At 40.0% G+C, this 22,796-nt stretch overlaps 1 protein-coding gene across 3 annotated transcripts in view; it reads right to left on the reverse strand.

Moving 5' to 3' along the window:
* Positions 1 to 12,979, reverse strand: part of LOC149190674 (S-adenosyl-L-methionine-dependent methyltransferases superfamily protein) — a 232,153-nt gene extending 219,174 nt beyond the window's left edge. The window contains exon 1 of one of the 3 annotated variants that reach the window (XM_089412235.1): positions 12,804 to 12,979. In XM_089412235.1, coding sequence (XP_089268361.1) covers positions 12,804 to 12,817 — 14 coding nt within the window. In that variant the 5' untranslated portion in view covers positions 12,818 to 12,979. The remainder of the gene's footprint in view (positions 1 to 12,803) is intronic. The other 2 variants (XM_089412234.1, XM_089412236.1) reach the window with 2 other exon arrangements.
* Between the last annotated feature and the right edge of the window lie 9,817 nt (positions 12,980 to 22,796).

A 22,796-nucleotide genomic window follows, 5' to 3' on the forward strand; every position in this document is an offset into this window, starting at 1 on the left:
TTTTCATTCTCCATTTTATTAATATCACAAAAATGGCATTCTTTCATCCCACAATATTTTAGGCTTTGTCTATGAAGCTCGTGAGAATTCACATTTATTTTAGCAATGTTTATTTTTCTTCTTTAATCTAACTATTGCAAATATATATATATATATGGATAATTGCTTAGAAACCTTGCTTCAAGGACATTGTCTCTTCAAGAGGTGAGACCAATTATTTATATGTCCTATAGGAGATCCCAAGATTCATAAAATGGACATAAATGATTTTAAAACATAATATAAAAGTTGGGAAGGAACAACTAATGGCCATAGAAGGAAGACATGACTAAAAAGGGTATTATTCACGTTAGTATTTAACTTAATTATTTGAATATATTAAACCATGTTATTAATTAGCTTAATGTTAAATTAAATGAATAACTATGGTTACTAAATAAAACAATTTTGTGTTAATATAGCGTTAGAGCGTGACTTACAAGTACATTGCACCAGTACCCTAGCGAGTATCAAGAGAAAATTTGCAAGTTATGTAGAACTCACACATGAGAGGATTTGGTAAATCCTTGGGAATCTTCTCAATATTAATAATGTTTGTTTACGAGCATAGTAAAAGAAAAACTTATGACTCTCATTATACACATGTATGTGAGTCAACTAAGAGTGGACAAGTACGAAGTTGGATTAATGAGTCTTGCATATCATACAGATATTTGAACAATTCAAAATGGTGAGGACATGAAGAAATCAAGGTCAAGGAAGGTCATCACAAAGACCTCCTACAAATAACCCATTACCTTCACCGGAGTTGGCTTTCATCTTGCGTTCCCTAGATGCAATTAATGAGACTTTAAGAGGGCGCCAAACAATTCAAGTGGAAGTAGAGCACCCTCCATCAGGGTTAGGAAATCTCGAGGGATCAAGAGACTCTGATAGAGGACCTCCAATTGAGGACATTACTAGGGAGCTCCAAAAGATTAAGCTCCCAGAGTTTGCTGGAGGTCGTGCCAACGAACGTGCAGAAGCCTGGTTAGAAGGAATGAGAAGGTGCTTCGCACTAAGAGATTATACTTCCAATTCAAAAGCTAAAATAGCGATATTCCAACTCAGAGATAGTGCTCTGAATTGGTGGGGTAACTTAGAGTGTCAACTACACCTCACTCCAAACATAGTTACTTGGGAGTTATTTGAGGAGAGATTTAGGAAAAAGTACCTACCAGCATATTATGAAGAACAACAAGTAGGAGCCTTCCATGCCTTGGTACAGGGAAATCGTACAGTAGAAGAATATGAGATTAAATTCATGGAATTGGTCAAGTATGTCTCCTACATGGATACTGACCAGTTCCAAGCAGATCGTTTCATTTATGGATTGAACCCTAAGGTTAGAGCAATGGTGCGGATGTGGAAACCATCCTCAGTTGCAGACGTTGTGGAACATGCTTGTTATGTTGAAGAGCACTTAGACTTAAAGGGTGGAAACAAAACCATTTTTCCACAACAACCAAGGTTTATGGGGAAGGCCCCTCGTACCTTCCCCAGGGGAGGAAGTTTGAGGCCACCGCCATATGGAAACAAGGTTGTACCCAGAGCACCGACAGTGGGGATTTCAATGGTTACTAGTGCAGCTTCACCCGCAGCTTCAAGGACGCGTGCAAATCAAGGTCATACACGAGGAGCAACAAGTAGGGGCAAGGGTCCCAAGGGAAGGAACTCTTTCCAAAGAACTCCACAACATTCTGTTCAAAGTCTACCACGCATCACTTGTTGGGGATGCGGGGGACCTCATTACCACTATCCTGAGTTACAAACTGGTAACAACCGTAGAGAAGGAAAAGCACCAATGGGGGGAGCAAGTAGCCACCATCGAATCTATGCAGCAGTTGATAACCAACAAGTTGAACACCAGTCTGCCGTGGTAGAAACCTCAGGTATGATAAACAAAGTAAAAGTTAAAATTTTGTTTGATTCAGGTGCTACAGATAGTTTCATTTCACCAGTTGCATTAGAAAAATGTGGGTTGGCAGCCTATGAGCATGATGACTTTAAGCAAGTTGAGATGGCTTCTGGGATAAAACAAGCAATAGGACCTAGTGTTGACCAATGTTAGGTAAACCTCGGGGTGTGTATAACTAAGTTGAAGGCATACGTCACAGCATTGGGGACATACGATGTAATTATTGGAATGGACTGGCTAGAAGCTCATCGAGCTTTGGTAGATTGTTTCAAGAAGAAGATGATTTGTTTAAATGATGAAGGTAGGTCAATTGAGATTTGTGGAATCAAGAGAGGAGTGTCGCTACGATTCATATCCATGATGAAGGTAAAACGTTGCCTCCGACAAGGTTGCAAACTATATGTGGTCGAGGCTGTAAGTGACGAGAAAGAACCCTCCCTAGATCAATACCCAGTTTTGTCAGAATTCAAGGATGTTTTTCCTAAGGAATTGCCTAGATTACCTCCTGTATGGGAGATTGATTTCACAATCGACCTAAAACCTGGTGCAGACACCCTATAGGATGACAACTCCAGAACTTTGTGAGTTGCAGATGCAGTTAAAGAGCCTTTAGACTTGGGATTTATCAGACCTAGTATTTCACCTTGGGGTGCACCAGTGATTTTTGTCAAGAAGGATGGTTCCTTAAGGCTATGCATAGATTATAGGGACTTGAATAGAGCCACAATAAAGAATAGGTACCCGATACCTAGAATAGATGACTTATTTGATCAAATGAAGGGAGCAGCGGTTTTCTCAAAGATCGATCTACGATCTGGATACCACCAATTGAGGATTAAGGAAGGTGACATCTCAAAAACTGCATTTTGAACTCAGTTTGGGCACTACAAGTTCGTAGTTGTTCCATTTGGTTTGACCAATGCACCAGTGGTATTCATGAGCCTCATGAATGATGTGTTCAAGAAGTATTTGAATCAATTTGTGCAAGTCTTTCTGGACGACATTCTTGTGTATTCCAAGAATGAAAAGGAGCATGAAAAGCACCTACGAGTTGTATTGATTTGCTTAAGGGAAAATCATTTGTATGGAAAATTGTCAAAATGTTCCTTCTTTCAGAAGAAAGTTCATTACCTTGGGCACATCATTTCAGGAGAAGGGATTTCAATTGACTCGGAAAAAGTAAAGGCCATAAAGGATTGGCCAGTACTGAAAAATGCTCATGAGGTGCTAGTTTTATGGGGCTAGAAGGTGATTATCGCAGGTTTGTGGAAGGGTTTTCGAGGATTGCAAAACCCATTACCACATTACAGCGAAAAGGGGTCAAGTATGAATGGACATATGAATGTGACACTACATTCACTAAACTAAAGAGGTTACTAACTAGTGCACCGATCCTTCGAGTACCGGACATGGAAAAAGACTTCACTGTCTGCACCGATGCTTCAAAGCAAGGATTGGGAGCAGTATTGATGCAAGAAGGCAAAGTAATAGCTTCCGCATCTAGAAAATTGATGAAACATGAAGAGTTGTATGCTACCCATGACTTAGAGTTAGCAGTAGTGATGTTAGCTTTGAAACTGTGGAGACACTACCTCGTTGGGAGAATATTTGAGTTAAGAACAGATCATCAAAGCCTGAAGCACCTCTTCACTCAAAGGGATTTGAATACTAGACAAAGGCAGTGGAGCGAATTCATGAGTATGATTTTGAGATCTCATACATCAAAGGAAAGGAGAATGTGGTGGCCGATGCACTAAACAAGAGGCCACGAACCTTCTCCCTTGAGGGTCAATTTGAGGGAACGTGTGTTGGAGAAACTCTTTGAAGATAGTTGGTATCTAAAGGTCATATCAGCACTCCAGAGTGGGAAGCAGATAGAACCAATGTTTGAGGGATATGTTCTTGAACCAGATGGACTATTGAGATTTCAAGGGAGAATGTACATACCTAAGGAAGGGGGTATAAGAAGAACCATCCTCGAAGAGTCACATAGAGCACTCTATTGTGCACATCTTGGAGTGAAGAAGATGTATGCGGACATGAAGAAACTCTTCTTTGGGCAAGCATAAAACGCGACATAGTTCAGTTTGTCGCCAAATGTCTTGAATGTCAACGAGTGAAGGTTGATCATCGCCATCCAGCAGGACTCCTACAACCACATGACATCCCTATGTCTAAATGGGAGGTAATTTCTATGGATTTTGTTGTGGGTTTGCCACTCACTTCACAGAGGCACAATGTTATATTGGTTGTAGTTGATAAATTGACCAAAAGTGCCCATTTCATCCCAGTGAGAGACACTTACGATGTTACTGATGTGGCACGATTTTTTATAAGTGAAGTTATTCGACTACATGGGTTACCCACAAAGATCATTTCTGATAAAGACTCTCGATTTACATCTAGGTTTTGGACAATTTTGCAGTCAGCACTAGGGACTCAGTTGAACCTGAGCACTGCATATCATCCAAAAACAGATGGGCAGACTGAAAGAGTAAATCAGGTTATGGAAGACATGCTTAGAATGTACATCATGGATAATCAAACTCAGTGGGAAAGGTTCTTACCATTGGTAGAAGTTGCCTATAATGCCTCCTTATCAAGCTCTATATGGGAGGCCATGTAGGACGCCATTGAGTCAGGAAAAGTTGGAGGACCGAGTAATAGTTGGGCCAGAATTAGTTCAAGAAATGGAGGAACAGGTAAGACAGATTCGACAAAGGTTAAAGGAAGCACAAGATAGACAAAAGAGCTATGTTGATTCACATAGGATTGATCACAGTTATGAAGTAGGGGACCAAGTTTTTATTCGTATCCGACCCAACAAAAGCACTTTTCAATTTGGGAAAGGGGCGAAGTTGTCAGCTCGGTTTATAGGACCTTTTAGGATCAAGGAGAAGATGGGACCAGTTGCCTATCGTCTTGTACTGCCACCCCATTTGCATAAAACTCATGATGTTTTTCATGTATCTATTTTACGACATTATGTTTCTGATGAATCTCACAAATTGGATTGGAGGGATTTGCAAGTCTCAAACATGGAAACCATAGTGGTCGAACCATTACGCATATTGGACCGTAGGGTTCGACAGCTCAGACGTCGCATGGTGGACCAGGTTAAGGTCCAGTGGGACAAGATATAGCCCAAGATCTGCTACCTCGGAGGATGCAAAAACTATACGTCGTGACTACCCCTCACTTTTTGAGCATCTATAATGCCCATTTTGACTTAGATAGTTAACTATGCTAAGGCTCTATTTTGCAGTTCCATGTTATTTATTTATGAATGCTATGTAATATTGATGCATTTAGTTGGACAGGTGAAACTACTTATATAAATCATTAGATGGAATAGGTATTGATAATGGAAATGTTTGATATATGACCTAATGTATGACTTACTTGGTTATGATTTATCTAATGCATGACTTATCGGAGTTATTGTTGATTCATGTATGGTTTAAGTGGATATGATTTATCTAATGAATGACTTAGTGAAATTATGATTTATCTAATGTAAGATTTATTTCCAGTAGGAACTACAAAATTGACACGTGGATACTAGACTTAATAACATTATGTTTAAGATCACTTATCTATATATATTTTGTTGCTATATATATGCATGAATGAGAACTAACCTGCAGATTGGAAAGAACTATATGATAACCAAGATCTACTCTTCCACTGGGGAAGGTTGAGACATCTAATGAGGAAAGGTATGATGTACATTGTTCTATTACATTTTGTATCTACTTGATATGCACTCTTATGACATAGGTAAAATGTAAATGGCAGGTGAAAAGACTACCTGACTGGATTATTCGATGACAAGTATCCAACCAGCGTTGTAGTGTGGTCCATATTAGGGTGTTGACCCTAGTTGTAAGGAGGGGTGGAGGTATTTCCCACCGTGTAACCTCCAAACCTAGAATCGTGGGAGGGCAGTGATGGACACGCTCCCCTAGACATGTGATGACAATTGCCAGTTGCCTACTAGGGAAGTTAGGTCGATATAGTCGATGCTTCCGCCATATTGGTTTTATCAGTGGTTAGATTGGTATAGTCGATGCCATAGTATATAGCAGCAGAGGATGGATAGGGTGGGAACGGAAGTAGGTTAGGAAGGATAGGAGGATATAGATTAGTTGGAGACTCTTGATGGGAAGTGGTATCATTGTCTGACTTACTAGATTTTACTACTGTAACTCTCTCTCTATTTTGTTATGCCTTATGGTCAGACTGCTTTCAAACTCCTTGTATCTTTTTCACTCTAACTTCGGGACGAAGTTTTCTGAATGAGAGGTATGTGTAATGCCCTACTTAATCTTATCATGCAAATTTTGTTAGTGTTTAAATTACCTGAAAATATTGACTTATAATTATCAAAAAATATTGGTATATACCTACATTTGTGAAACTGTAATTTTATTTACTGATATAAATTTTATTATTGTTATTATTCAATTCCCAACTTGTCTTCGCAAATTTAATTTTGAATAGGATATGGTCTCCTTCCATTTATTCCAAATTAAATATCCATATCCCAAGGTGTCTTTTCAAATCTAGTTTTGAGAAGATATGGTCTTCTCCAATTAAATTCCAAATTAAATATCCATATCCCAAAGTGTCTTCTCAAAATCTACTTGAGAGAAGGAATGGTCTTCTCCAATTAATTTCCAAATTAAATATCCATATCTTATCCCCAAAATGTCTTCTCAAATCTACTTTGAACAAGATATGGTAAGAAAAGTCAAGGATACTAAATGAAAAGATGAGGGGGTAGTCGTGACATTAATGATAGGTGGTTGAAGTGGATGGAAGGAAGAGACATAAAAGGGGAAGAATGATGAGAGGAAAGGGGGGATCCTTGGTCTTGATTGTATTTTGGAGGATTGTGTTTTGGGAGAGGAATGTGGAGAAAGAGAATGGAGAGATAAATGAGAGAATACAAACTTGGATCTAGAGAGTGTTTGTTAAACCTGGACACACTACATCTGGTTGGACTTGGGCTCGGAGGGCTAGGGAACCTGTGGAGGTTCCCTGGGCTAGGGAACCTGTGGAGGTTCCCTGAGCTAGGAAATACTTCCTAGTTGGCTGGGAGGCAAATCCAATCGGGTAGTCAAGAGAAGCATCCCAACAGAGTCGGGAGCTCAAGAGCATCTCAACTAAACTATTGGAACAAGTATTCCTCCATTTATTGATTACTTATGTAAATGGTTGCAATGAAATTCTTAGTTATTTGATTTGTGGTAAATAAATTTTAATGATATATTGTCATCAAATAAATGTTTAGATATAAATAAATTATTTCCCTTCTTATTGTGTTTAAAATTAGATAAATTTAGTTTTTAGTTAGAGGACCCTAGGAGGGATCCTCACAAATGCCAACGTTGTGACAGAGTTGGCCATGTGAAAGATCATTGTTTTAATCTTCACCCATGTGAGCATTGTCATAAAAATACTCATCATTCAAACAGATGCTTCAGAAACAAGCCTCCTGCAAGAACAAAGATTCACCTTGGATTGATCGCTTCTTGGCATTGGACTTCAATAGCCAAGAAGATATTTCGATCATACCATAGAATTTGTTCTTGAGTAATGACATGTCTTGCAATTGAGATTTCTTCATCTTCTCACCTTATATCTGACAAGGAGGGAATTGATGGTTGCAGAGGAGAGGCCGTGAATAGCCTCAGGTGTCTATGCAAGGATAAAGGGACGGTAAGCTTTTATGCTAGGTTTTTTTTTTGGGGGGACAAGGTCGAGCCTAGAAAGAGGCTATTACAGGCCTCGAATCATCTGCCAGGAGAGGCCGCAATAATTTTAAGTCTGCACAGAGAAGTCTAGAGAGGCTGAGACCTAAAAGGAGGCCTTTTGTGACCTCAGATTCTGAACAAGACCAGTGTATCACTTCAAAACAGTGTAGAGGTATGAAATAGGGTGGTTTGTGGAGTTAAATCATTGCTTAGAAGGCTACTTGTGTGATGCCCTAGTTCAGTCATCTAAAGGGTGTTAGATGGTTGATAAGAGGAGTTGTTAAGGTCTGTTCATAGGAGTGTTTGAACAACAGTTGTGTGTGCCCTAGTACTGTCAACAAGGAGCAGGCTTGTGACAGTTAAGAGGGCAGATTTTGAAGAGCATAGCTGATCAAATTTGTGAAGGACAGAGATCAGTTTGTGATGAGCAGTTCCTTGGATAACAGTATGGCATTCGTAGGACTAAGGTCAGATCACAGTCTAGAAGGAGCCTCGAATTTCTATGCATGGAAGGAGCGAATCACTATAGTGCTGGAAGATAATGGGGTGGGAGAGTTTGTCAAGAATGTTATACCGCCACCACAAGATCCCCAACAGTTGGCCCATCATACTAAGAATGATACCAAGGTGAAAAGGATCATTCTAGAGGGGGTCAGAGACCATATTATTCCTTATCTCTATGAGAAGAAGACAACATATGAGATGTTCAAAGCCATCTTGGAACTATTTCAGGGTACTAATGATGCATCATGCCAGGAAGCTTGTTCTTAAAGAGAAGCTAAGAAGTATCTGGATGAGCAAAGATGAGCCCATCGTCACATATCTTTCAAAGTTCACTCAAGTTCAAGATGAGCTAGGTGGTGTGGGTGTGACTGTACCACAGAGTGACCTAGTGAGTTTTGCATTACTAGGACTTCATAGGTCTTGGTATGGTTTCTAGGATGCAGTGAGTGGCAAAGAAAACTTTCCCTGTAGGGAAAGGTTATAGACTGACTGTGTTCAAGAAGAGATCCGGAGAGGGATGAGAGATGGCAAATCAACACCGACAAAGGACGAGGATAACTTTGCCCTAGCAAGCAAAGGTAGTAAGGCCAAGGGCAAGAAGGGCCAAGGAGAGTCCAATCAGAAGGGCGAGAAGAAGAAGGATCTAGGCATATCAACACTGACAAAGGACGAGGAGAACTTTGCCCTTGCAAGCAAAGGTAGCAAGGCCAAGGGTAAGAAGGGCCAGGGAGAGTCCAATCAAAAGGGAGGGAAGAAGAAGAAGGATCTAAGCAAGATCAAGTGCTTCCATTTCCATGAGTTTGGACATTATGCCACTAAGTGTCCTAATTGAAAGAAGGAATCCAGGAAGGATCGTGTAGCCGCATCAGCGGAGATAGATGCATTTATTGCGCAGTTTAAGAAAGATTTCTCATTGATTGATTACATGGCAAGCTCAACAGACAGCAATGTATGGTATATTGATTCAGGAGCTTCCTTCCACATGACTGGGAACAAGAACTATTTCAGCCACGTTAAGGAGAAGGACATGCATTTTCAAATCGAGCTAGGAGATGATGGTACGTATGCAGCTAGAGGAGTTGGTACTGCCAGTTTTCAAAGAGAGTCAAGTACTACTTTCCATCTTATAAATGTCCTCTATGTTCCAGGATGAAAGCAGAATTTTGCTTCAGTAGATACCCTTGAGGACAAGGGTTATGGTAAGACTTACCTCCAGCACTTAGCTTTTGGATGTAAGAAGCAGATAGGTGTAAGGAATAAGAATATGTACTTACTACAGGTTGAGACAGGTGTAGCCTTGAGCAGCAAGGCAAGAAGCTCTCAGAGTAGAGAGGTGATGATTAAGCAAGAGCGGGATAGAGCTCTCAAGACAGAGCCTCAACTAGTATCTCAGTTTGAGTCTCAGCTAGGATGATGAGGAGAATAGCCCAGGGCAAGTGGAGGCAGCCACTCAGTAAGTGAGTCCTAGTATATGGAGAGTTTGAGCCAAGTGGGCAGAGGAATTGTTTAAGGGAGATCAAGAGAGAGTTGGATCTTCTAATACCACCTTTAGCCAGAATAGGCAGCCACAAGGATACACATGGTACATGGCACTTATGACTAAAGTGATGGACTCGCAGAGTATGGTTGGAAAGAACATGTTTTCAGATGAGATTTTGTAGAAGAAAGTAAGGAAGTCTTCTACTTCAAAGGGAGCAGTTGGAACAACACAGAACGTGTTAGTGTTGGAGACAGATCCAGGTGGATGACGTTCTTCCAGAAGCACCTTCCTCGCTAAGAGGGAGTGTTGAAAATAGTAGCAAGAGAAGGTCCTTCTTGACTTGTGCCTTAGTCAAGAAAGACTTCGATTTGTTTTCCTTTTGTCAAGTACGAGTTCATGAGATGGACGAGTTAGTTTGTTTAAGCTCAGAGATGGAAGCTCAGTTATGTGGTTGTCCAAGTGCGAGTTCATATTTAGAAGGGAAAGAGTTGATGAGCTTAAAGTCTTGATTGAAGCAAGGACTTGTTAACTAGCAGTTCGTCTTAGTTAACAAGTCAAACTTCACTTGTGTTCTAGATTCGAACTTGAGAGATATAGCATGATGGAATAGCATAAAAGGAGGACAAAGGCACATCTTTGATCATTCTTGTATGCACGAGGTTGTGTATGAGACCTTGTTGTGGATAGAGTGTACCTTGGAGGATCCATATGCTGTGACAGGAAGACATTCTTTGTGCAGGTCTGTGTTAGGAATTAGGAGGAATTCCTAGAGAATAGGGGGCACTATTGCGCTAGGAAATAGGAGATTTCCAGTGCTAGAAAATAGGGGCAGAGACTGCGCAAGGATTGAGGAGCTGGGTTGGGTTTTCTACAGGGAGATTTCATGCTAAGAGTTAGCAGTGAGAACAAGCTTGTTCTCTAGTGAAATAGTGTTGCCTTGTAAAGAGATCAATTGCTCAAATTTCTGTTAATAAAATTCTACAGCAAAGCAGAGGGTTTTCCCAGTTGGGTTCCCTAGAAAATTATTGTGTCTCTTGTGTAATTGTGTCTTTATCTCTGTGTTTAATTCCACTGCTTTTATTGTTGAGAAATTTTGTGTCTTGGTGAAAAGAAAAGTAGTTTCAGATTGTTCATTCAAGCAGCAAGCAGAATTTCAAGGAAATTCAACATCTCATGAACACTAGAGTCTTTCCTTTGTGAAGGAAGATGTGTGGCGTATAATATAATACATTATATTTCATTTCCTTTGTTGAAAATTTTGAGCCGTAGACAGGTAAGGATAATAAAAGATACGAAACATTTGGAGGAAGTAGAACTGAACATATATTAAGAGAGTTGAAGGAACACGTAGACAATTAACCTATGTCCCCGATTTATCCATTACCTCTATTTGTCAATTCATAAATTAAACAAGATTCTTTTGTCGCATTCATCCGTACTTAATTGCAACAAATACATCTAAACACTAAATTAGTTGAGCTGGCAAGTAGAACTACTAAGTCCAACATATGGAACAAACAAAATGATGTGGTTGCAGCTTTTGCAACTACCCAGCACAGCACTATTCTAAGGCAAAAGGATCACGCAGATTGCAACAATGAAGTTTAATCGTTGATGCATCCAAAAGTATTTTTCCTTTGGGATAACCATTTTCTGCCACGCAATAACTATAAAATGCAGAACATTTGTAATGAAAATCCATGCCCAAAGCCAATTCTATAAGAGGCACTTAACCAAAACAAAAATCATCTAGACCAATGCTTCAGCATTTGGATTCCCCGACCCTTTCTTTATGTTTACCCTGTATTTGAATTTTTTAAATATATATTTTTATGGAAGTTATGTAACATTGATATTTTTAGAAACCTATTTCAATTTTCCACTATGGTGAAAGTACAGCATTTTACAAAAGCCTTGTGATTTAAATTTAAAGACCTGCTTTCCGAAATAAACTTGCAGCATCCTAAGAAGTTGATAGCTCACTCCCCATTGCAGGTGATTAATTTAAAAAGCACAGTCAATGACTGCACTTTAGAACAACCAAGCAGCATATTGCAAGACCAATGTGGAAGACAGAGTTGGCCATCATAAGTAATCATCCATAATGTTAGAAATCTGCCTACTGCAAGACCAATGTGGAAGATCGCTGTCCGCTGTCCGCCATATACGATACCAGAAATTAAACAAGCTCTAATATAATAACCACCGGTCGCTCGTCCGTAGAAACCTTCACTCTACATTTTGCTATATCAGAGCTGCAGCTATTGCTCTGTTTAGTTCCGGGACCAATACGAAGGATCTCTATACCAGAAACACTGCTCCACAGATGGGTTTACAAATAAATTTTGATGTGTTGGATCCTATTTAACGTCTGTCTAAAGAGAAAGCGCTCTTCTCATTTATATGTATGAGCTAATTGGAACCCATCAACAATGAAAAAAGTAAGCATTTAAATAGCAGTCTGGCCCTAAGAGTTTGGCATGCTCAATTTATTTCTATCCAATTTCAGCTATGTAAGAGCACCTGGAGTTTGCCCAGGTTAGTCATGCCTCAATAAAACAGAAATATCAGGATTGAATGCCTGTAATGAGACAACTATTATTCTTAGGGTCTCAACACTTTGCTTAGGTTAAAGTTTAAACCCACGTTACTGATATGAGTAATGTCACTGTGTAGAAAACGTGCCCATGTCCATTCTGGGCGGCACTCTCCAAAGATTCCTTCTATGAAATTGGAGAGTATTTATTCTGCGAAATGACTTGCATCTAGCCCAGTCACATGAAATGACCCATTTGCACGGCCGAAACGCCCATGATGGGCAAAATGTGTCTCTGGGGATTTGAACCTAGGTAGGATTGGAAACATCCCTTTACCAACCAATATACGTTGACACTACTACGTCTAAATAATAAATAAACATGTTCATGGAAACAAAACAGAAATCCGTACATTGTTGCTTCAACCACCTGTTGTGTGGCATCTAACCCTAGATTCCGAGGACCAGTCGTTCTCAGACTTGGGTGTTTGGTTTCTTTAAAGGAAAACAGTGATCATGTACCTCAAAAAGGATGCAACAATGGCTGTTCTTAGGAGTTACAGATACCTGTTATCATCCATGGATGTGATTTCAAATTGCAGTGCTGATCAAACGTTCACACTCCACTTCCACTTCAAGTGAAATTACCAGGCTGTGTAGCGCGCTGAAAAAGCTACATGAAAATTGGCGACAAATGTAGACCTAATCAGATCATGTGTGTGTGTCACGCATCTCAACGGCTAGCACAACTCTTAACATTTTAATTTTAGATATTTTATTAAAGAAAAAGAAGACGCTATTTTCGTTTCGTGGTGTCTAATTTCAGTTAAAGTTTTTAATTTTTATTTTGATCGAGTGTTTCTGAGCACTGCTTCAAATACTACAAATTAAGAGAGGATGCATAAAGATATTATTTGTGGGAGGTTATTTTTGCAAAATATTAATATTATTAAAAGTATTATCATATCTAAATGTGTTTCTAGCACGGCTTCAAATACTACAAATTAAGAGAGGATGCATAAAGATATTATGTGGGAGGTTATTTTGCAAAATATTAATATTATTAAAAGTATTATCATATCTAAATGTTGAATAAATAGAAAAATTGAGAGCAGCCTGGAGTATGCCGTAAAACTGCTTCTGCTTGGCTAAGAGCTCGTCGTCCTCGGACGTAAGGAAACAGGTTAACGGCCCAAGACCCAGAGGCATCTGGTAGGAGTGAGAGCCTGCTCCCGATTACGGACCACCAGCAGGGTTATGTCAGGTGGCGTGGTTTTCCTATTTAACAGTGATGAGTCATCCCAGCATTCGCGGATAGCAGCCAGAGATGGCTGTCCTCACTGTTGGTTTGACACCTGAGTTGATAGGTTTTACCACCTTCGGAAAAAAAAAAAAAAAAAAAAAAAAAAATTGAGAGAATTAATAAATAGAATATTTGATTTAAATTTAGAAGACCAAAAGTATATTTTTAATATAGCAAGCTTAAAAGATAAAATCAACATTAAAGGTAATATAGTAAAATGCATGTTGATGTGTTGAAGATACAATGTGGATTAAATGTAGATGTAAGATTAATGTTATGTTTAAGATGAGGTATGGGTTGTGATCTCGTGTTTAAAACTCTAATGACCAAGGCGCCCTTAAGTTTTCATGTATACATTTTTTATAGGTGGCTTCCTCCTACCCCCTCTCCTCCTCTTTTTCTTTTAAAGATCGATGCATTTCAAGCATTGGTCTTCTTTCTAAGCAAGTCTATGAAGATCTTCCGCTTTCTCCTACAAATGCTTGATTAATGACTCTAAAATTCATGGAATGAACTTTGGTGGGATAGTTCACCAAAGTTTGACCCTCTCCCAAGGCTATGGAAAACTAGATTCAAAAGAGTTTGAAAGGTTTGATCAAAGGAAGATTGTGCATTATTTTTGTAAAAGAGGGTTTTATATTTTATTTTTTGAAACTAAAGAAGGCAAGGATCAAATATTTAGGAATAGGTCTTACTTCTATGGAACTAAAGGGCTCTATTTGAATAGATGGACCCCTTATTTCAATCCACAAAATGGCATTCCCTCTACTATTCCAAATTGAGTGAGATTGCCCTATCCCCCACTATATTGCTAGAACAATGACACCTTTAGGTGTATTGGGAACACACAAGGAACTTATATTGGTAAAGTTGAGCCAAAAAATGGAATGTTTGCATGTGCATGTTGTTATATGGAAAATTCACTTATGTGAACAAAAATGAACTCCCTAGATCTAGTGGCTTGGTCGAGAAACAATAGGGGCAAAAAGATCTATGTTTTCCTTAAAGATATTAGAATACAAAAAATAGACCTACCTGGAATCTATAGTAAGTGCTCCTCTTCCTTGCTTGTAAGCTCCAACTCTAGCTCCAAACACTATAAATAGAACCTGCAACAATGACTAAAAAGGAAAGAGAACTACAATATCCAAATAGCATGGACTAATGGCATTGAAATACATAAGCATCAACATGACACAACTATAGGAAAACATAGTGTTTTTTGTATTGATAAATGAAGGAGAGTTATAATCATTTATAGATGTTGACTTTGTAGATGTCTCCCTAATTTCCCTATCCTTCCTTGCCACAAAGCAAACCTTCAAACTCAACCCTAATAAATTAATGGAAGATGATTCCTTAAGTTAAAAGTAGCAGCATGAGGGCACTAGTAATCTCTAAAAGCAAACCCAAACTCTATGGGAGGCAATATATTTATAGGGTGAAAGTGGTAGTTTGGGATTTACCAATCTAGGCTTGAGATGCACATATGAAGGAGGATAAGCTCTAAGGACAAGAGATAAGACCTCTAGAGTAGGAATTCAAGATCTTTATCCATGGAAAATGGTTAAAACCATCTTAGAAGCTTCTAGAAGGAGAAAATTCAAATATATATATATATTATATTATATTATTATTATTTTATTTTTTTTTTATTTTTTTTTTTTGAAATTCTAGAACCATCGCACTTGCAAAGTAGAGAAACCTGCGCTGGTCATTGTAGGTGCTCAGTTATGCAACTTGCAACCATTGCAGGTGGATAGATATGCAGGGTGTGTTGGGGCTTAAAACATGGTTTTTGAGTTTATTGACCCAGAAACTCAGACATTTTGGAGAGGAGATGCTAAGGGCTTTGTAAAGGGATAATGACAAAGTGTTTAAGGATGTTGATTAATCCAGTTTTTAGGTCATTTGAGTGATTAATCCAAAAGCGAGTTTCTAAGTCAACTTCCTAGATAATGAGTTGATATCGACAAGAATCGACTCGTCATAGGAGGGCCTTGATGTATCCTTCGTCAACGACATGAAACAAGTATCAAGATTTGAGACAGAATGATGTTGATGCAAAGTTGGTTCAAGAACAACAAACATGAATGAAGGCTTAAGAGTATTGTAGCATATGTCAATTGAAGGACTTCTCTTGAACATATTGGCGACACTTTATGGAGTTGGCAACATTGACTCAAAACCAACTGTGAAGGTTTTTTGATATGGTGTGATTAACCAAAGAGGCAAGCAAATTTCCCAACCCATCAGTCATGGAGATGAAGTGAAAGAGTGTCATGTTCAAGAGCGACTCACTGCCATTAATAAGTTTAGTACCCTATTTTCCCAATTTCCCAACCATTTACGGCGAGTACCTCTTTATTTTTGACAAGCCTGAGGGGTATAACATATGCTTGATATATAAGTTCATCCTTTAGATGAATCCTTCTGAGTAATTTTAACGAATCCTTAGAAGGAGTGGTTCAATTCCATCATATTCGACGAGTCCAATGTTGTTTGATGATTTTACGAGTCTAGCGGAGGCATAACTCAACTTCTTTTTCATGATTAGAGAGTTTGAAAAAGAGGCAAAAAAGAAAACTCCAAAGGTTCATTTTCGTCACATTATTCTCGTGAGTCCGAAAAGGCAGAAAATGATACTTAGGAGAACCTTTTAGTCATGTTCGACTAAAGTATTCCTTTTTCGTAAATAGTCTATCCCAGTCTAGAAAAGGGTTAAACTTATGTTGAGTAGACATCTTTTCATTTACTTTAACAAGTGCGAAAAGACAAATGTTCAACAATCTTTTCATGTTTTGGGAATTTGAAAAGAGTTGAAAGAGGACTCTAGGGGGGTCCTATTTCGTAAGTTTACAGAGGCCGAACAAGTGATAAAAGTATGCTCTTTGATCAAAATGACCTGCATTCAACTTAAAATCTGCATTAGATCCCTCAATTAACTTTTAACTTGCTCATAACACCACAAGAAAGATTAAAAATACATGTTATATGGTAAAAATTAGGTCAAGAATATTAAAAATATATTAAAATAATAACTAATTGACCATAAATAGTGAAAAGTAAAAAACATTTCTTTACCATTTTCATTTTACCTCTTGTGAAAGAGCTCTCAATGCATTTTACCCTCAAACTTCAGCAGGTGATTGCAGCCAATTTGGTGGACCATTTCTACTATCGTCAATTCCAAGTAGGAGATCTATCCTTTCTCTCCTTTTTTACGGTTTCTATTCTTCATCTGATGCAATTTTGTGAGATTTCTCAACATTTTAGGGTCCAAATTTTCGCCCTAGGCCCACCTCACCCTTTCTATATCAAAAGGTGCACTGGGTCTGCCTAATCCACACTAGGAAGATTGGACCAACGCACCTGCCAGTAAGGTAAAGTGCATTGGGTTGCTTTGTCCCTTGAAATGTAGGTGCGATCCGAACTTAAACAGGAACGCAACAAATTACAAATATAACCATCAATACAAAGATACAGTATAAATAACACTTCATTTCATTAATATCAAATACTGAAATATGCTTACAAATAGAAGGGACATAAAACTAGCTCGACAATGGTAGCTTATGTCTGAGAAGAGATGTGGCGGTTGCATGACTTTGAACTGTGTTCCAATGAGGCTCGCAGGCCTATTTATTATTGAGAAACAATGGAAAACCCTAAACATCCAAAAACCTAACCCTAGGAGATGAAGTGCCAAAACTATGGGCCATGTTTGGGTAAATTGGTACATCAACTTCCGCGAGTCGTAACTTTGGCATACAATCTTCGTTTGACGCACACAATACTTCGTTAAAAATATCTATCTGAGGACTATCACTTATACATGGAAAAAACATTACTTACAGACCCATGTTTGCCCTATTTTCCCTAATAACATGTAGTTTAGGGCCTCAAAACGACTTTGGAAGTTCAAGACCCGAAAAAAAACTGCCAAAAATAATAAATGGTGCTACTATTAAGGAAATTGAAAAACTGAAACAGACAATGGTGGGGGTCTAAGTGGAATAGCTGGGTGGCCACCAACATCCACCTAAATAAGTCCTCCCCCTAGGAAGCAATGGTCACCATTATGTTCAGTGCCTCCATGAGATGGGGAAACTTCTGTTGAACTTGGTCCCTGGTGAACCACTTGCCTTGGTGCAAGAGTTGGCCAGCTTTGACAACCCGATATAGTTGGACCTTCTACTGGAAAGTGTTCTTGATATGTGTGTCCATGATCTGATCAGTTGTGTCATGTTCCATGCAGTCTGGGTTTAACTCTATTGGTGTGCGTTGTTTTGCAATGTTGGATGTGTCTAGCAATGGTGGAAAGTATGGCCGAAGGCGGTCTACATTGAACACTGGGTGCAAACCAAGGAAAGGTGGAATGTTGACCTTGAAGGAATTGTCCCCTACATCCTTGGTATGGTGTATGTCCCATATTGGAGCAAGCAAAGTTTGTTGTGGGGTTCAGCAAGGCGCTCCTTCTGCAAATGTAGCCAAACTTTGTTGCCCGTCTAGAACTTATGTGACACCCGATGTTGATCATGGCGCTGCTTGTACTTGGCATTCACTCTGTCTAATATATCATGGACTTGTTGGCGGAAGCGTTAAACACACTCAATGAAGTTGTTAGCCCTGTCGGCTTCGAACTGGATGTGAGTCGAATCTACCTGAGTGGCTGCAAATGTTATGGCCACATCGATGGGACATAATGGCTGAAATCTCAGCCCTAATTGAAAGGGGTTGTGGCTTGTTAAGCTATGGAGAGCTCTATTGTAGTGGTGTTATACATAGGGGAGGATTTAATCCCATGTGTGTGGATGCTTTGAGTTGTACATGCGTAGAATTTCTACGATCATCATCTTGATGGCCTCTGTTTGGCCATCAGTTTTGGGGTGGAAAGTCATGGACTTAGTAAGTTTGGTATCCAGCATCAACCAGAGACTTGACCAAAACGTACTTATGAATCTGTTGTCCTGATCTAAGACAATGGACAGTGGGATCCCAAACTGTACCCACACTTGCTCAAAGAAGAGGTTAGAAGTGACCTCTGCTATGATATTCTTCTTGCAGGGCGCCATAATGGCCATCTCAGAGAATCTGTCGACGACCACAAAAACACAGTCGTTGTCGTGCTTAGTAGAAGGAAGGCTCGACATGTAATCCATGGAGATGGATTCCCAAGGTCGACTAGGAGTAGGCAGAGGAGTATATAGGCCTTGCTTCTTGATGGTTGGTTTGGAAATGGCGCAGGCAGTGCAGGATTGAATGTACTTCCCAACATCCTGACGAAGGTTCGGCCAATAAAAATACTTTTGCAGTACTGCCACCTTTTTTTCTACTCCGAAGGGTCTAGTGACCCGATTGTAGTATGCCTCCCAAATCATCTTGGCACGCTTGCTTGAAGGAACACAGATGTGTCCCAGATGGCATAACAATGCATCCTGAAGGTGAAAATTTGGAACGTGCTTACCTTCCAGGAGTGTCTGGTATGTGTTGTTGAATTCTAGATCACTCTTGTAAAGATGCGACCACCTCGAAGTCTCGTGCCCATAGGAGTCGAGCACAATGATTAGCGCCATGACTGGTGGTCGACTGAGGCAATTTGCAGTATTATTGGTGCTGCCCTTCTTGTACTTAATGTTCAAAGGGAAACGTTGCAGGTATGTGGACCATTTCTGATGGCGATCATTCTACAACTTTCCTTGTGTCTATATGAATTGCAGGGGTCGGTGGTCTGTGTGGATGATTGTTTCCTTCCCCATAATGTAATGCTTCTATTGATGGCAGACCTACCCAATGAAATATATTTCTTTGTCGTAGGTGGGATACTTTCAGATTGTGTCTAAAAGTGTCTTACTGTGGTAAGCCATTGGATGCCCATGCTGAGTAAGAACTGCACCAATAACATAGTCTGAGACATCTATCTCAATCTCAAATGGTTGTTGTAAGTTTGGTAATGTGAGCACTGGTGCAGAGCAAAGGCGATGCTTCAACTTGGCAAATGCCTTCTGTTCATACCAAATGAATTTTGCTTTCACTTCGCCCTTGGTGACTTGACTTAAAGGCCAAGTGATATCAGAGAACCCCAACACGAACCTGCAATACAAATTGGCAAGGCCCATAAAGTTGTGGAGCTTTGTTAGAATGGTTGGGGTTGGTCAATGATGAATGACTTGTAACTTGGCTGGGTCCACATGCACACCCTTCTCATCAATGATGTACCCTATATATTTAACCCGAGTCATACTAAAAGTGTATTTCTCCAAATTGGCACACAACTTGTGTTGTCGCAGGGTTTGGAGGACTTGTCAAATATGGTGGAGGTGCTCTTCCCAACTCTAGCTGAAGATCAAGATGTCATCTAAATACACCACTATGAATGCATTGTTAAAGGGTCACAAGATGTCGTCCATCAATCTTATGAAGGTTGCGGGGGCATTCGTCAACCTGAAAGGCATGACTAACCATTTGAAAAAGCCCTCCTTAGATTTGAAAGCAGTGTTCCACACATCAGAGGGTTCGATAGGCACCTGGTGATAACTAGACTACAGATCGATCTTGCTGAAATATTTGACCTTTTTTAGCTGGTCTAGAAGGTCATCAATCTGTGGGATTGGGTACCTATTTTGTACAATGATCTTGTTCAGCACCCATTAGTCAATATAGAGTCTCCAGGTCCCGTCCTCCTTTTGTACCAAGACAATCGGGCTCCCATGGGGTGATGAGGTTGGCCTGATTAGCCTTTCCTAAACCACTCATGAATCTGCCTCTTGATCTCATCGTTCTCCAGAATAGAACGTCGATAGATCAGTCCATTGGGTAGCTGCACGCCCAGGGTTAGATCGATGGAGTGCTTGACCTGATAGTTTAGAGGCACCCCTATAGGTGAGGAGAAAATGTCCCTATACTCCTCCATGACCTTGTCCATCAGCTGCTATTGTGCATAGGAGACCAGTCTAGAAGTCGTGGCCACAATCTTCTTACTGCCTTGAGGGTGAATCATAAGGAAAACAAATTTCCAAGTTTGTGAAATGATCTTACTGGATTTCTTTACAGTGATCAAAGAGATGATGGTAGGCGGGGTTACCTCCGGCATTCTGTACAACTTGTTGCCCAAAGTAACAATCATAGAGCGAGGTCTAGACTCATATACAACATGTCACTTCCACAAGTATGGTTGTCCTAATAATACATCATAAACTTCAAGAGGGGAACATCACATAGTACCTCATTCGTTAAGGGCTTGATGTTGTAGGGAAGGCAACATTGCTGGCTGACGTGGAGATCTCGTCCTTGGTGAAGCCACCTGGTGGTGTACGGCTGTAGATGTGTTGTAGTCAGTAGGCCCAACCGCTTCACAACCTCTACTGAAATGAGGTTCTTTTGGCTTCCGTTGTCAACAATGAACTACAACAGAGAACCCTTCACCCACATTTGTGAGTGGAAGAGGCATTCCCCCTCCTTTGGATCTTCAGGCTCATTCTTATGGATCTTGATGGTGGCCATGATGGCACTGGGCTCCGCATCAATGATATGCTTCCCTTTGACATTCCCCTTGTCGAGTTCTGACTCAAAGTCAGAACATGCGTCTGATTTGGAAGCCTTCAGCTTGGCCGCCAGTGACTGCTTGGCCCGACACTCACTCGTGTTGTGAGTGGAGCTCTTATGGAACTCACACCATTTCCATGTGTCCTTCTTTGTCTTTGGGGTGTTATTCTTTGCTTGTGGCTTCGGCGGGTTGTCCTGGGTCGCACCGCCTTGGCTTTGTCCTTTGCTCTGCAGCTTGGGGGTGCCTTTCCCTTGCTTTGGATTCACAGACCTAAAGCCTCGCTTCTTCTATTTAAACTTCTGCTCAATCTTGACAGTGTATCAATACAATGTGTTGAGCGAGGATATGTCTAGGAAATCCATCTCGTCCTAGATGTACCTATGTAGGCAACCGTGGTGCTTGAGTACCAAATGTCTCTCAGAATCATTGACACCCAACTTCATGTGAAGGGTATGAAAAACATCGGTAAACTCTAACATGCCTTGGTCCCTTTCGTGTCGCAATGTGGTCTATTTTATGTATTTATCCTCATAGCTCCCAACAAGGTAATAATACTCCTTGATGGTGTCCCAGAACGAATTCCAAATGGGTGTGGCTGAAAATAGTCAGGGTGTACTTTCATCCTTCTTCTCATAGTAGGTTTCCCACCAGTCCTTGAAGTGGGGGGCAGCTTTAAGAAGCGCAAAAGTAATATTTTCTGGTTGGAAAAATCATGAACAGAAAAAATATCCTTCTAGCAGATTTAACCATTTGTCTATGACGTCCACATCTATATGACCTTCAAATATGCGGATGTCAAATTTAACTTGTACTTTAATGGGTGTCGTGCTTCCAGAGTAGCTGTTGGAAGGAGATGTGTTGCCTTTGGATAGCTGTTGAAGAATCTGGAAAAAATTGTCCATCATCGCGTTCCTTTGTCGCTTGAGGGCTTCTTCGAGCGAGATTTTGAAAGGATCTCCTGCCCCCTTATCTTTCTTCTCTTCTGCCATGGGAGGTCGTCCGGATTTGTGAGGCTAGTCTTGCAAAGGTTCGACCAATTTGAGCCCTAACTCCTTATATCCAGACCTCGTTGGGGACATGCAAAGAAAAACAGAGAAAGAGCATTTTGATACCACTGATCCAAACTTAAACATGAATGCAACAAATTACAGTTATAACCATAAACATAGAGATGCAACAGAAATAACACTTCATTTCATTAATATCAAATACTAAAATATGCTTACAAACAGAATGGGCATAAAACTAACTCGACGATGGTAGCTTATCTCTAAGAAGAGATGTGACAGCTACATGCCTCTGAACTGTGTTCCAATGAGGCTCAAAGGCCTATTTATTATTGAGAAACAATGGAAAACCCTAAACATCCAAAAACCTAACCCTAGGAGATGAGGTGCCAAAACTATGGGCCCTTATTGGGTAAATTAGTACATCAACTTCCTGGGGTCGTAACTTTGTCATACGATCTTCGTTTGATGCGCACAATACCTCATTAGAAATATCTATCTGAGGACTACAACTTTTAGGTGGAAAAAATTAGATAAAGACACATGTTTGCCCTAGTTTTCACAAAAAACTTCGTTTAGGGCCTCAAAACGGCTTTGGAAGTTCAAGACCTAGAAAACTACCAAAAATAGTAAATTGTGTTACAATTAAGGAAACTGAAAAAATGAAAGAGGGAGTGGTGGGGGTCCAAGTGGAATAGGCGGGT

Source organism: Pinus tabuliformis, chromosome 3_1, assembly GCF_031772625.1.
Source record: "Pinus tabuliformis cultivar Carrire ecotype Pingquan chromosome 3_1, CPIR1, whole genome shotgun sequence".
In the NCBI taxonomy this organism is placed as follows: domain Eukaryota; kingdom Viridiplantae; phylum Streptophyta; class Pinopsida; order Pinales; family Pinaceae; genus Pinus; species Pinus tabuliformis.